This window comes from Vipera berus (assembly GCF_964194415.1).
Source record: "Vipera berus genome assembly, chromosome: Z".
Lineage (NCBI taxonomy): Eukaryota > Metazoa > Chordata > Lepidosauria > Squamata > Viperidae > Vipera > Vipera berus.
This window is the reverse complement of record NC_138205.1, coordinates 95,169,172-95,184,284: the sequence shown is the minus strand read 5'-3', so window position 1 is coordinate 95,184,284 and position 15,113 is coordinate 95,169,172. Positions and strand designations below refer to the sequence as shown.

At 37.7% G+C, this 15,113-nt stretch overlaps 1 protein-coding gene across 1 annotated transcript in view; it reads left to right on the top strand.

The window, feature by feature from the left end:
- The window catches only part of ABCB5 (ATP binding cassette subfamily B member 5), a gene marked incomplete at both ends in the record, with an annotated part of 80,678 nt that extends 67,537 nt beyond the window's left edge, over positions 1 to 13,141 (top strand). Inside the window, 7 exons of the mRNA XM_081346257.1 lie at positions 590 to 690; positions 1,096 to 1,236; positions 6,985 to 7,141; positions 7,949 to 8,146; positions 11,731 to 11,937; positions 12,660 to 12,806; positions 12,944 to 13,141. Of these exons, the coding sequence (XP_081202383.1) occupies positions 590 to 690; positions 1,096 to 1,236; positions 6,985 to 7,141; positions 7,949 to 8,146; positions 11,731 to 11,937; positions 12,660 to 12,806; positions 12,944 to 13,141 (1,149 nt within the window). The remainder of the gene's footprint in view (positions 1 to 589; positions 691 to 1,095; positions 1,237 to 6,984; positions 7,142 to 7,948; positions 8,147 to 11,730; positions 11,938 to 12,659; positions 12,807 to 12,943) is intronic.
- Positions 13,142 to 15,113: the final 1,972 nt, after the last annotated feature.

The following is a 15,113-nucleotide window of genomic DNA, read 5'->3' as shown; positions in this document are numbered from 1 at the left end:
TTTAATCTCTCTTTTGCTTTCTGGAGAGGAAGGAAAAAACATCCTGATTTCTTATCCCCTCCCCCTTCCTTCACCACAAAGAACATAGGGCAAGAGTGAAGAGTTTTCAGAAAGTTAACTAGTTAAAAAAAGATTGCCTTGAAAAGGAAGGTAGAGATTTAACTTGTTGGACTGCAATGCCTTTTGAGATAAGCCAAACAATAAATATAATTGTCTAAACTATAGTTTATTTAAATCACAATTGTCTGGATTTACACATGATAAATTATGAACCATGCACATGTTTTACAGTATGCTATATCACGGTTTTTGTGCTTTAGGTAGATAATGCTATTGTTGTTGTTAGCTGCGAAGTTGTGTCCGACCCATCGCGACCCTATGGACAATGTTCCTCCAGGCCTTCCTGTCCTCTACCATCTTCTGGAGTCCATTTAAGCTCACGCCTACTGCTTCAGTGACTCCATCCAGCCATCTCATTCTCTGTCGTCCCCTTCTTCTCTTGCCCTCAACCTTTGCTAGCATTAGGCTCTTAAAAATCCTCGCATCTATGAGTGAATGCCTTATATTTTCCCCTTTTCCCCAAATCCAGATTTCAACAGAAGTTGTAGAAAATATAAGAACTGTTGCGGCATTAACGAGAGAAGATAGATTTTTTGAGAACTACAAAGCAAGCTTATATGGAACATACAAGTAAGAATTTTATTTTTAATACTTTTTGTATGTGAGTTTGTGTGTGTATGCATATTTTGTATGCATATTCCTCATTGTAGTCACTATTTTAAATTGCTTTTTTATTGAACAAAGTTAAAAAGAACACATCAATAGAAATGAAGGAAACTTAAAATACACACACAGACACACACATACACATATACAAATGATATACATGAATACATACCAATAATCTCTCACACACAATTTTAAGAGGCTTTATTTCCACCTCCCGGAATTTGGAACTTGAAGTCCACACCTCTTGATAAGGTTATTCAAAACTGATTTAGCTAATAAATGGTGGTTAGTTTTGAATTTTATAATTGATTGATTTTATTTTATGATTGATTGTGAAGTATAATTATAATTATTTACTTTTATTAGGGACACACTAAAGAAAGCTCCTATTAATGGACTTTCCTATGCCATAGGGCAGAGTTTCAACTTTTTTATAAATGCTGCTGTCTTCAGATTTGGAGCATGGCTTGTTGCCCATTGTTTTATGAACTTTGAACAACTATTTATGTGAGTATATTCGCTTTTATGGAGGGTAATGAAAATATGAACTGAAGTTAACAATTTTCATATGTGGATATGTTTTAAAACAAAACAATCATGTTGAAGTGAAGGAAAAGTTTAGAGTATTAACATCTTAGTCACATCTATAAATTGTTTAAAGAAAAGCTTACACAGTCAGCACATAAATATGTCATTATCTAGGCTGGTGTTGGATGTTTTCCTCACAATCTAAAAAAAATAATACAAATAATTTTAAAGTGCAAAACAAGAATTTGAAATATCCATAGTTTTTGGTATTCTTTCATAAAACTTTTCAAGATTCTGTACAAAAAACTTGGAAATTCTTCAAATAAGAGACAGGAACATCAAGATCTCCGAGTTGAGATTGCTAAATCTCATGAGATTCCCTGTGCCCCAAAGTTGGAAGATTTCCATTTCTGTGGTTGCATTGTGTTTATTAGTTTATTTGTGCATATTAGTTTATTAACATTTGTGTAATTATGTGAGATCATAGAATAATGTACCAGCTGAAAAGTTCTTGGAATCATATACAAAGAATTAGGAATATATACTTCTATATAAATCTCACATGACTACATAAAACTCTCACAAGACCCTGGGCAGTTTACAATTAAAACCTAAACAAAAAAATCAGAATAAAATAGCTATCCAAGCAATAAAAAATGCCAAAACAATTAAAAACAATTAAAACCATACAATGCAGTCACTGGGAAAGAACATGAACAGTACAGCCACATGAGCTCCACAGCACTCGCTAATTCCCAGGCCTGATAGCAATGCCAGTCTTCATGCCCTTCTAGAAGGCAATCAAGGTTAAGGTGAGTTTGAGCTTTCGGGGGATGATGTTTTATATGGCCCACGGAGAAGCAGAAAAGATCCTTCTCCTGGGTCCTGCCAAATGCTATCTAGTGGACAGAACCCATTACAGACTACTTCTGACAGATCTGATGGAATGCGTTGATGTCACATAGGAGAAGCAGTCCCTCAATAGCCTGGCCCAGCCACATATAACAAAAAAATGACAGCTCCTGATAGTTACTGGGAATCTCCAGATTTGAAAGTAACATGCTTCTAGAAACCTTTTGCTGAAGAGCAACAGTGGCAAAGGTTTGCTCTTTTCATTTTCTGTTTAAGTTATTGGGGCATAATTTCAGTATCTGCCATTAACTTAACAGCTTTTACTCATATCTATAAAGACTTGTGAAAAGATGAACTTTGGAGATATTTCATTGTCAGGCCAAGTATCACTGAGAAGGGAAAGATAGACACCTTTTCTTAAGTTATCCATTATAAACTTTGGTCTTGACAACAGATAATTTTGAATTCCAAACTCTCAACTTTGCAACATAAAATCTTAGTTTCTGTATGTTCTTGTTTTGACTGATGGATAGTTAGTTTGACTGATGGGATAATCTTTGAGTTACTGAAGTACACTTTCATAAGGCACATTTATACGTATCTTTCTAAGGTTTAAGACATACTGAATTCACTGGGATTTTCCCAACAACATATATATTGCATTATTATCTCCATCAGGTCCACAACAGAATTTTCTGGCTGAGTCACCGTAACAACCAGATCGTCTGCAAACGCCCTCAGTCTATAATCCTGATCTCTAATTTGAATTCCCTTAATTTTTTCCGAATTCCGTATTTTAATCAATAATATCTCCAATGTTAAAACAAATAATAAAGGTGATAACGGACACCCTTGTCTTGTGCCCCTTTCAATATTACATACTTCAGTCAAACTATTGTTTACTATTATTCGGGCTGTTTGTTTTTGATATAATGCCCTAATTGGTTGTAAGAATTTATCCCCAAAATTCATTTTATCTAATACTTTCATCAAAAATTACCAATCCAGTTGATCAAAGGCTTTTTCGGCGTCTAGAAAAATCAGCGCCGCAGGGATCTGGTTGTTCCTGTCCAAAAATTCCAACAAGTCTACTATATGCCTCACATTGTTTTTCATTTGTCTGCCACTAATGAAGCCAGTTTGGTCCCCATGAATTATCTGTTGCAAAACCCTCATCAATCTGTTAGCTAAAACCTTAGCAAATATCTTGTAGTCCGTGTTCAAAAGTGATATTGGTCTATAATTTCTTACTTGAGTGACATCCTGATCTTCCTTCGGAATCAAAGAAATAAAAGCAGTTCTCCAAGACAGAGGCACCCTTCCTCCCCTTTGAATTGTCTGAAACAATTCCCTTAATGGCTTTATCATCTCCAATTGTAGGTTTTTATAATACACCGCAGTCAGTCCATCCGTACCTGGCGCTTTATCCACCTTCAATTGTTTAATTGCTAAAAGAATTTCTTCTTCTGTTATCAATTGATTAATCTCTTCCTTTTGTTCTTGTGTAAGAACCGGGATATTGGCATTCCTCAAATTTACATCAATATCTGCTTCGTTAATCTTATCTTTAGCATATAATTTAGAATAAAAGTCCACAAAAGCTTCCTTAATAAGATCCTGTTGATACACAACCTTGCCCTTATGTTCTATTTTATCTATATTAGAAGCCCTTTGCTTCTTCCTTAACATGTAAGCTAACCATCTGCCTGGTTTATTGGCATTGCAAAAAGTATTATGCCTAGCAAACCGTAAGTTAGTTGCCACTTGATCAGCCATCAACTTGTCAAACTGTCCTCTTAACAAATTAATAACCTCTTTGATCTTCACATCTGATGGATTCAAAATTAGGGCCTTTTCTTTTTCCCTAATTTCATTCTCTAATTCTTTCCTCCTAAATTCCAAGTTACGTCTGTATTTGTTGTTCATATATATTAACACCCCTCTCATATAAGCTTTGCTAGCATCCCAAACCATGTCCATAGAGGTACCCTTATTCATGTTAGTTTCAAAGAAGTCCTTCATCTGTTTTTTACATTCTTCCACATTTCCCTGATTTTTAAACAGGTTCTCATTTAGACGCCAAGAGCGCCTATCTCTATTATCCTTGTCAATCTCTAACCAAACTGGACTGTGATCAGACATAGTTCTTGGACAAAGCTTTATCTTCTTAATCCTGGAAAAAAAGTCATTAGTCGTTAATATAAAGTCAATCCTGGGAAAAAATTGATGTCTATCAGAAAAAAAGTATAATCCTTTTCTTGTAAATGTCTTTCTCTCCAAATGTCTCGCAACTCCAAATCATCCTTCATCTCGAAAAAAGATTTAGGCAATCTAGCGTGGCTTGGAGTATGCCTAAAAGAACTACACTTGTCCAGTTGTACATCCAAGACACCGTTCCAATCTCCCATAAAAATAAAAGATTTATAATCCAACTGAGTGATCTTGCTGTGTAATGAACTATAAAAATCAGCTTGTTCTTGATTAGGAGCATACAGTCCAACCAAAACGGTTTTTTTGCCTTCTAACAACAAATCTATCATAACATATCTTCCTTGTTTATCTGCTTCTATTAACTCCGCTGTCATAGTATTCTTAACATAGATAACCACTCCATTCTTCTTATTCATTGCAGAAACAATAAATTGTGTACCCAATCTAGAGTTCAATAAGTACTTTTGGTCCATAGCCCTAATATGTGTTTCTTGCAAACAAATCAGTCTTAAATTGTTTCAAGTATTGAAAAATTTTCTTTCTCTTCTGTGGTGAATTTAAGCCATTAACATTCCAAGTTAGAAACTTAATTGCCATCCTTAGCGACCCGAAGCTTCTGGAGCATGTCTGTCAGGAGTCCCTTAACTTCCTTAGGCCGCGCCCCTCCCACAGCTTTGCTATAGGTACGCTTTGAAGGTTCCATAACTTTCTGTTGATCCTCCTCTTGCTCTCGTCTCGCTCGTCTCAAGGCAGCACGCGTCATCCTCTGATCTCTGGCACCTTCCGATGAAACTGTAATTTGATCCACTCCAGTAGCTTTCTCATCTGGCTGCATTATTCCTTCAGCATCTTGAGGCTTTCCCTCGCCCTTCTTCTTTGTAGATTCCAAAAGTGGTAAAGGGGTTGCTTTTAAAACATTGCTGAAAAAATCACGTGCCTGCATCACTGTGACAAGACGATGTCTCGTACCTTCATGCATCACCACCATACCCACTGGTATCTCCCATCTAAACTTGATATCACATCTCTTAAGTTCCTGTGCCAGAAAAGCAAAATCTTTCCTTCTCCTTAAAATTCTTGGAGGAATCTCTTTTAAAACCAAAACTTCTTGCTCAGCAACTACAAGCTTAGTGTCATAAGAAACTTGGATAACTTCATTCCTAATTGCTCTCTTTGTGAAGTAGACAACCACATCTCTAGGTAACTTCCTTTGCCTTGCAATCCATGAATTCACACGAAAGATTTTGTCTATATTTCCCTCAATTTCAGCTGCTGACTGTCCCAGTACCCCTTCCAAAGCTTCAGAGACTATCTGCTTTAAATCTTCTTTAGGATTCTCTTTTAAGCCTCTGATTCTGATAGCAAACTCCATCTGGTGGTACTGGACCAGGGTCAAGTCACCGTCCATTTTATCCACCACATTTTCAGTCTCTAACACTTTTGCTTCTAATCTGGAATTGTTTTGGCTAAGATCTTCCATTTTTTCATCCAAGCATTCAATACATAAAGCCATACCTTGAAGTGCAGGCAAAATGTCTGCCCTCATTGCTGTAAACTTCTCCTCCAGCTTTTCCATCTTTCCATCTATAATATCTGCTATTTGTTGTGAATGCTTTTCCAAAGCATCCTGTAGGTCCTTAACCGTCAGTGCCGGAGCAGGTTCAGGAGGCAATAAGGTTTGCAGCGAGGACTGTTGCACCGGGGAAGCCCCCGTGCTCCTGAGAACTTTGGAAGATTTAGCCGCCATCTTCCCCCACTTTCACTTGCTACGCACTTTCACTTTCAGAGTCCATAAAATCCGTTGAGCTAGAGAACAAAAATCCACTTTCACCTTGATCTCCTATATCGCTCTGCCTGCGTCTTCACACTCCAAAGTCCTTTCTGCTGGCAGGGGTGGTTGCTAACGCTTGGTTCTGCTCCCAAAAACACGGAGCAGAAACGCTGCACAGCCTGGAGCAAACCCAGGCTTCGGGGGGGCTCGATCCTTCAGCCGCCCGAACTAAAAGCTCAGGCGGCCCCGGAGAGCTCAACCCCTACCTGGGGCCTCACCCCCTCCTCTTCTCCCGAGGAGGGGGCTTCCGAACTGCCGAAACAGCTGATCGGCGCTGTTTTCGGCGGTTCTACGAAGCCGCGGAGCGGACAGCCCAGAAATGGCTGTCTTCAGCGTCACGTCGCCACCGGAAGTCAGTTTCTGTATGTTCTTGTTTTGACTGATGGATAGTTAGTTTGACTGATGGGATAATCTTTGAGTTACTGAAGTACACTTTCATAAGGCACATTTATACATATCTTTCTAAGGTTTAAGACATACTGAATTCACTGGGATTTTCCCAACAACATATATATAGAATTACTGCTACAAATACCAGCTCTTGACTTAAATAATCTTCTTGAATAGTATGAAATCCCTTTTCTTCATTTTTTTCAAATTAGACTGCACTACAGGCACTAGTTTTTATCCAAAGGCATTTGGCAAAATGTTTTACCTTATCCTATTTAATATATAGTATGCTCTATTTCCAAGATATAAAACTACTATAAAATTATTATGTTTAAAGAGGGCTACATTATAAAACTGGCTTCAACAAAGTTTGTTACTTAAAAGTATACATTTATATTCTTTTCTGATACAGCACTTTAGTAATTTTTGTTTTGCATTTTCAGAGTCTTCTCATCAGTGATTTTTTCTGCAATGAATGCTGGCCAAGCTAATTCACTTGCACCTGATTTTAGCAAATCAAAGGTTTCTGCCCAAAGAATATTTCACCTTTTGGATCGAAAGCCTGTAATTGACAGCTATAGTGAAGAAGGAGAAAAATTAGTAAGGTCTAACAGCTTATGCTGCCTTTTAATATATTGAGTTGACATATTTTCATAGTACCATGAAAATCACCAATAGCAATTTAGAAACTTTGGTTTCTGCAAATAAACCTGAAAATTTATTAGGCATATGTATAATTATCTGGTAAATGATTAAACCAATATTCCATTCAATATCATTTTAAAATCCTGAAACTTATTTCTGAGAAAAGCTACTTCTATAAAAGTTTTCCTCCAGTGTCTTTGTTTTAATGATAAATTTAAAGTCATTCTTAAATTAAACTTCACTTTCATTGGATTGTCCCCTTATTTTTTTTAATGCATTTTAAATATTTGCTGCATTGTATATTGTAAACAATAAAAGGAGTAACAAGGGAGCTAGCCATTCATTGTGTATGTAAATGACTAAGAAAATATACATGGCCTAAGAAGAATAGCCATTTAAAAAATTGGGAAAATCCTATATTTCATTTTTTTTCTTTATTTCAGCTAATTTAAAATAATGTCAGACTGCTTATAGAAAAAGTCAAATAGCGGAAATTGTTTTGATATACTATTTTAGTTCATAAGATCTGGAGAGTAAAGGTTTGAAAAATTATCCCAGACCAAATCAGAATTTTATTTCTATCAATATGTATACAGTAAGTTATTGTTGTTGCTAAAGCCATTCCGCTACTAATTCTACGTATTACTATTATTAGTACCACAGGAGGAATACTGGGGGCGCGGGGGGGGGGAGAGATCACTGTGCAAAATCATAGCATTGTTGGATTTGTTCTCATCATGTCCTCACCTTTCCCTGCTGTAGGACAAATTTGAAGGCAACATTGAATTTAAAGATATCCACTTTGCATATCCAACTAGAACAGAAGTGCAGGTTTTACAAGGGCTCAGTATAAAGATTAGCAAGGGCCAGACACTGGCTCTTGTGGGTAGCAGTGGCTGTGGCAAGAGCACTTCTATTCAGCTTCTAGAGCGATTCTATGACCCAATTTCAGGACAAGTGGTAAGTGGACCTTGGTTCTATTGAAAACATTTCTGTGGCATGTGAAGGCGTATACTAGTTGTAACATCTAGGTTACTTCTTTGCCAGGATCATTGGTTATGAACCTTTATAATAATCCAGGTCAGACAGATATCTTGATAAAAGAATGTGAAAATTTGGGACACCTTGACTACGTTGTTATTTTGAATCCTGAAGCACTTTAATGTGATTTGTGATGAAGCTGAAGTGTGGGGGAAAGTATGTCAGAGATCTGTATAGGAGTAACAGTGATATATCTGACATAATGGAATTGGAAAAAGTACTACAAATGTTAGTATCCCAGAGAAAATGAAGAGAACTCAAATCCTGTAAGAATATAAAAGAGCAGATCAGATACAAATGTAGACAGTGTAATTATAAAAGTGTTAAAATATGAGGTTTGCCTACAGAGTGGATCTGTGGCTTTCTTAGTTCTTTCTATGCCCAGCAACTGAAGGATATGGTTATTGTGTCTTTATAAAGTGGTCAAATAAAACAATGGTGGATTTAAAAACTATAGGAGAATTAGCTTGTTAAATGTGCTTGGGAAGATATTTGACAGGAGCAAGAGATAATGATGAGCAAAATATGGGGAGTATAGATTGGTTTTATTGGAAGCAGAAGATGTCCCTAAACTGGGATTTCACTATTCAGCTGGTCATTTGTAGGCATTTGCCTGAGAATCTAAATCAAGGGTGTCAAACTCTTGGCCTCTGGGCTGATTGCATCATACGCAGGCCGCACCCATCCCAGCTCCAGCAATGCAAAAAAAAAAATCACAATACGTTGTGACACATCATGTGACATGGCGAGTTTGACACTTGTGATCTAAATAATGTGCAGCAAATTTACATAGCTTATATCATCATCATTATCGTCATCATCCTAGCCATTGTCTATCCACTGCAGGACGGAGGCCTCTTCGGCATGTTTCCAACCAATACAGTTCTGATCTTTCTTTTGCCAATTGGGCTCGCAATACTTGCTAATGTTGTTGATCCATCTTGTTTTAGGTCTCTTTTGCAGGTGCTTTTTATCATGTGGGATCCATTCTATGACTGCCTTGGTCCCCCTGCCATCAATTCTTCTCACTATGTGACCAGCCCATTTCCATTTCAATTCTTTTGCTCTCTTGATGATACTGCATACTTTCGTTTGTTTTCTAATCCATGTGCAAGTCTTTCTACTTGACATTTATCATACACCAAGGAATATAGATCTGAATATATTCAAGGCTAAAATAATAGTATTTGATACTAGGGGATTGGGAGTGGGAGGCACGGTTTTGCGGTGGTTCTCCTCCTTTCTCCTGGGACGCTCGCAGTCGGTGTTGGCAGGAGGACAGAGGTGGACTCCGAGGCCTCTCGTCTGTGGAGTCCCTCAGGGGTCGGTTCTCTCGCCTCTCCTGTTCAACATCTACATGAAACCGCTAGGTGAGGTCATTCGTGGTTTTGGAGTAGGGTACCATCAGTATGCTGATGACACCCAGCTTTTCATCTCAACTCCAAACAGCATCAGTGATGCCCTTGACGTGATGTCCCGTTGCCTGGAAGCGGTCCGGGAATGGATGGGGAGGAACAGGCTTCAACTCAACCCGGACAAGACTGAATGGCTGTACATACCGGCATGCCAGGATACTCAGAACGTTCCATCCCTTAACATCGGGGATGAGTTATTACCCCCTGTTAATAGGGCCCGCAACCTGGGTGTCCTCCTAGACTCACAGCTATCCTTGGAAGACCACATAGGAGCTGTGGCCAAGGGGGCCTTCACTCGGGTTCGACTGGTGTGCCAACTACGACCTTATCTGGACCTGGATGCCTTACGTACAGTCACCCATGCACTTGTGACCTCCCGCCTTGACTACTGTAACGCTCTCTACATGGGGCTGCCCTTGAGAGCCACTCGGAAGCTTCAACTGGTGCAGAGTGCAGCTGCACGAACACTTTTGGGGGCCTCCCGATACTCCCATATCACACCTCTGCTCCGTGAGCTGCACTGGCTTCCGGTTGCCTCCCGAGTGAAATTCAAGGTGCTAACAATGACATACAAAGCCCTACATAGCATGGGTCCGGATTACCTACGGGAGCACCTTCTGCCAACGTCAACACCCCTCCGTCCTGTGCGCTCCCACAGAGAGGGCCTCCTCAGGGTGCCACCGCTCAAAGAATGCCGGCTGGTGGCCCCCAGGGGGAGAGCATTCTCAGTGGGTGCGCCAACCCTCTGGAACTGCTTGCCTACCGAAATCCAGATGGCCCCCGACCTTCGCACCTTCCAGCGCGACTTAAAAACTCACCTGTTCCAGCAGTCCGGCCTGGCCTGATAGCTCTTGGGGTTTCATTTGTTTTTACTATCGTTTTTTACTATTGTTTAACTGTATACCTACCTTACTCTGTACACCGCCCCGAGTCCCTCGGGAGAAGGGCGGTATATAAAAACAAACAAACAAACAAACAAACAAACAAACAAACAAACAAACAAATAAATAAATAAATAAAATGAAGGGTTGCAAATTATGCATAAATGATGAAAAATTATAGCAATTAAGTGAATTGTAAAATGTTTTGAAAAAAACAGAAAATATTTTTCTGGATAAATTTTAAAGTTGTGTAAATACTGGTAGAAAGGGATGTTGTGAAGAATAAATGTTCATTAAAATGGGTGAAATGACTGTGGGAAAGATCATGCTTTTGCCTGATCTTTTGCCTATCATGCTTTTGCTTTTGCCTATTATCATGAAAATGAAAATTGAGTAATTGAGGAGAAATAAAAGATTTGAATGCACTGGCAATATGATATTTAAGAAATTGACCAGTTAAATAAGAACAGGTAGCTTAAGAATCTATGAGTTCTGAATTAATGTGGATAAAATACAAAAGCATCACAAAAGAAGTATACTGTGGTTATTTGGTCATATAGAGAGAATGAAGGAGAATAGAATCCCCATAAACTATTTGAAAGAAAGCATGAATGGCAGGGTAGCAAGAGAAAATAAGAAAGTTATAGAGGGACAGACTTGATGGGATGCTCAGAAAGGAAGTGTAATGTACAGAACAAAAAGTAATGTGTTAAGCAGGGCATATAAGCAGTCAAGTCAATTTGATATAGTAGTTAATGACCCTGGCTAGAAACGGGAAAATCAAGAGTTTTAGTCTTGCCTTATATACAAAGTCAGCTAGGAGACCTTGGGCAAGTCACTATCAGTCCTTGGAAGAAGGCAATGACAAACAAATTCTAAAATCTTGCAAAAAGACCACAGGGAGAATCCAGGCAGTTGCATCAATTCAACACTGACTGGAAGTCCCTCCTCTCAAAAAAAAAAAAAAAAGGTAGCATATAGTGGAAACAAGGATAATTTCCAAAGATAGAAAACTATGAAGTATAAAAAGATACCATAAATTATATTGGTGAAAACTAAATTTAGTTATATATTTTTTTCTTACTACATTTTCTTTTGCTTACTATTACCTTCTTTCATTTGCTGTCCAGAAGGGAACAGTGCACAAGTATGCCTACATGTAAGGAATATATTTTTAATTTTGTAATGTTTTCCTTTCTGTTTCCAGATTGTAGATGGTGTAGACACCAAATCTCTACATATACAGTGGCTGAGGTCCAGGCTGGGCCTTGTGCAACAAGAGCCTATTTTGTTTGACTGTAGTATTGCAGAGAATATTCAGTATGGAGATAACAGCAGAGTTGTTAGCCAGGAAGAAATTGAAGAAGCAGCCAAAGCAGCCAATATTCACAATTTTATAGAAAATCTTCCAGAGGTATTTAGCATCTTTTTTCTGCATGAGATTAATTATTCCAATTGGTACAGATATCTGTTGGAATAAAACTAATGACCAGCAAAACAAACAAACAAGTGAATAAATAAAAGCAATAGTGGCTTTTGAAATTCAACTGACAATTTTTCAGGTAATTCAGGTACCATAATCTCTTTTGATATTTATAAATTGGAGCTTAGAAAAGTTGAGGGAACATATCCCAAAAATAGGGTTACTAAACAACCTTCAAGAGGAGGACATATCCACCTTTGTGTCATGATGCCAGCAATCAACTTTAATCCAGCCTCCTTCAAATCTATTACTGTAGTCTGAGGACCATATGATTCATCATGGGTTTCTAGGCTGAAATTTGAAAATTGTCATCAATGAGTCTATATTATCATTCGCATATATAAAGATTTGTTGAAAATTATTGCTGAAAAAAGTCATTTTATATACATGTAAACATTTTTTTAAATGCCAATCAGGAATTTGCAATTAGAGTGGCACCAAACTAAAGAAGTTTCTATTCCTGCAAAAAATCGCAAAACTGTATTTTAAAGATTAGGAAACTGATTTGTTATAATACATCATATTAATGCTATTTACATTCATTTTTCTTCCTTCCTAATTCACTAACTTGGTTGATGTTAGAGTTATGCAAACTATCTTAGCACTCTGAGTTGACTCTACAGTACCAACATTGTTCTATTTTTAAATATCAGAAATACAATACTCGAGTGGGTGATAAAGGAGCACAGCTTTCAGGAGGGCAGAAGCAAAGAATAGCTATTGCTCGTGCCCTTGTCCGAAAACCTGCAGTTCTACTTCTAGATGAGGCCACATCAGCTTTGGATACAGAGAGCGAAAAGGTGAGTGAAGCCATAGCTGACTTCCCACTTCACGAGTAAGCAATTGCCGTTGTTTCAGAAATGATCTAAACTGGGGGAAAAATGCACCTCTATCTAGTGCTTTTATAAGGATATTTCACTTTTGTCTTTGAGTACAGATTGTCCAGAAAGCATTAGATGAAGCTCGAAAAGGCCGAACCTGCATTGTTATTGCTCATCGACTGTCAACAATCCAGAATTCTGATATCATAGCAGTCATCCAAAATGGCAGAGTAGTAGAACAAGGAACTCACAGCCAGCTGCTAGCACGGGAGGGATTTTATTATGCACTAGTCAATGCCCAAGTATCCCATTAGTTGTATTTATAAAACCAGAAACAGAAGTTTGGAGAAGTTAGACCAAGATGCAATATGAAAAATCACCAAGCCCAAAGCAGGTTTGGGTTTGGGTTGTCAAACAGCAATCCATTTTGCTATATTGAAACACAAGTACTAATTATATGGTGGAAGTGGGTCTCTTGTTCAAAAATTACACTTTTGATTCTTATTTCTTTTTTTTTCTTTGCACAACCCCTTTAGTGCACCAAAAATTATTCATTGAATTGCAGTCAACATGAAGAATGACTGCTGCAGGTCCCATTATCAATGAATTATCAGGTGCCTGCAAATGCAAAGTTCAGATACTTGGGCTACTTATGTGAAGAAGAAAAATACTTATTTATATATAGCTGTGTTACAATTTGTTTTTTATGATGATGCTGATGATAATTTATGTAAGAGTAATAAAAATGTTACAAAGCTACATAATGTTCAACTGAATAATAAAACTCAATGGGGTGATAAAGCAGATCTGAAAGTCATCAGTCCAGTCCTACTGAAAATATCTTCTATGATCATATAAATTTCTAAAAACATTTAATTTAGAAAATCAAATTCCAAAATTCCAGGAAGCAGAAAGCAAGTGATAGACTATAGCAGATGTTCCAATGGAAGACATATCTCATCAGACTTTAAACTTCAAGAAATAATATACAGAAAACATCCTTAAAAGATCTAAGTAGTAGGTAATCTCTTTTTCTTTTATTCAAAAGGAATAAACCAGGAAATAAAAAATCATTTTCTACTGGCTTTATGGAAAACAAATTGTTATCATTTTACTTGTAATTGCTACACAGTAGACACACAAATTAGTGTCAGAATGATCTATTTGCTAATATAATTTTGAAATGATTGCAGGAATGTTTTTTTTTCTATTTATAGTTTTTCCAGAATCTCTTAGCATAGTAGCTTTATGTGTTTGCTTTGTGTTTAGAACTAAGTATGACTTTCTCTCCTGTATTAATTTTGCAGCAGCTATTAGAAGTCAGGAGAATATCCACTGCAATTTCATTAAATTACAGTTTCTGATTGTTCTCTTTAACTAATTTATTTTATTTAGCATATGGTGATGTTACAATAGTTAGGAGACTACAATGCTAACAGAGAATAGTAGATTTTGGCTGCCTGAGACTGCTAACCCGTTTTGTTCATGCTTGCGCACTATTCGTAATGCATCACAGAGGGCGAGCTAGCTTCACACCTAAAAGAAAGATGCACAGCATCAGGCAGCAGCATCTGGGCCCTTCTTCCTGCACCGAAATCACCTCACAAACAGGCGTCGCATCCAGGAAGATCCATCTCCAGCAGGGTTCTGACCATCCACATGAAGCACCAGCTCGTTTTTCCACCAAAGTGGTACTATTTATCTACTTGCAAATAACATACTTTCAAACTGCTAGGTTGGCCAAAGCTGAGGAGAGTGACAGGAGCTCACCTCTCCATGTAGTGCTGGAACTCAAACCACCAGAGCAGAGACCATCTACATCACCATTAAGCTACTGAGTCACAGCAGAACCTGTTTATAATTTGACTAATTAGTGCACTCCACAAAAAGTTTGAAAATTAGTATTCTATTAAATATACACATTGTAGGTTTGTAGTATCACAACAGATAGAAAATAATATGTGTAGCTCAGGGTTGAACTGTGGAGCCCTTCATGCTCTTTGAGCTGGGTTATTTTCTTACAAATGTTTTATTACCAAACAATGTAACATCATCAGTGCAAATGGGAAGTGGGATTTGCTCTCATTTTATATAGCAGTACAATAGCACTTTGACATATATACCACTTCATAGTGCTATACAGCCCTCTCTAAGCAGTTTACAAAGTTAGCATATTGTCCCCAACAATCTGTTTCCTCATTTTATCAACCTCAGAAGGATAGAAGGCTAAATCAACCTTGAGCTGGTCAAAATCAAACTCAGTGCTGCATTCTAACCACTGTGTCA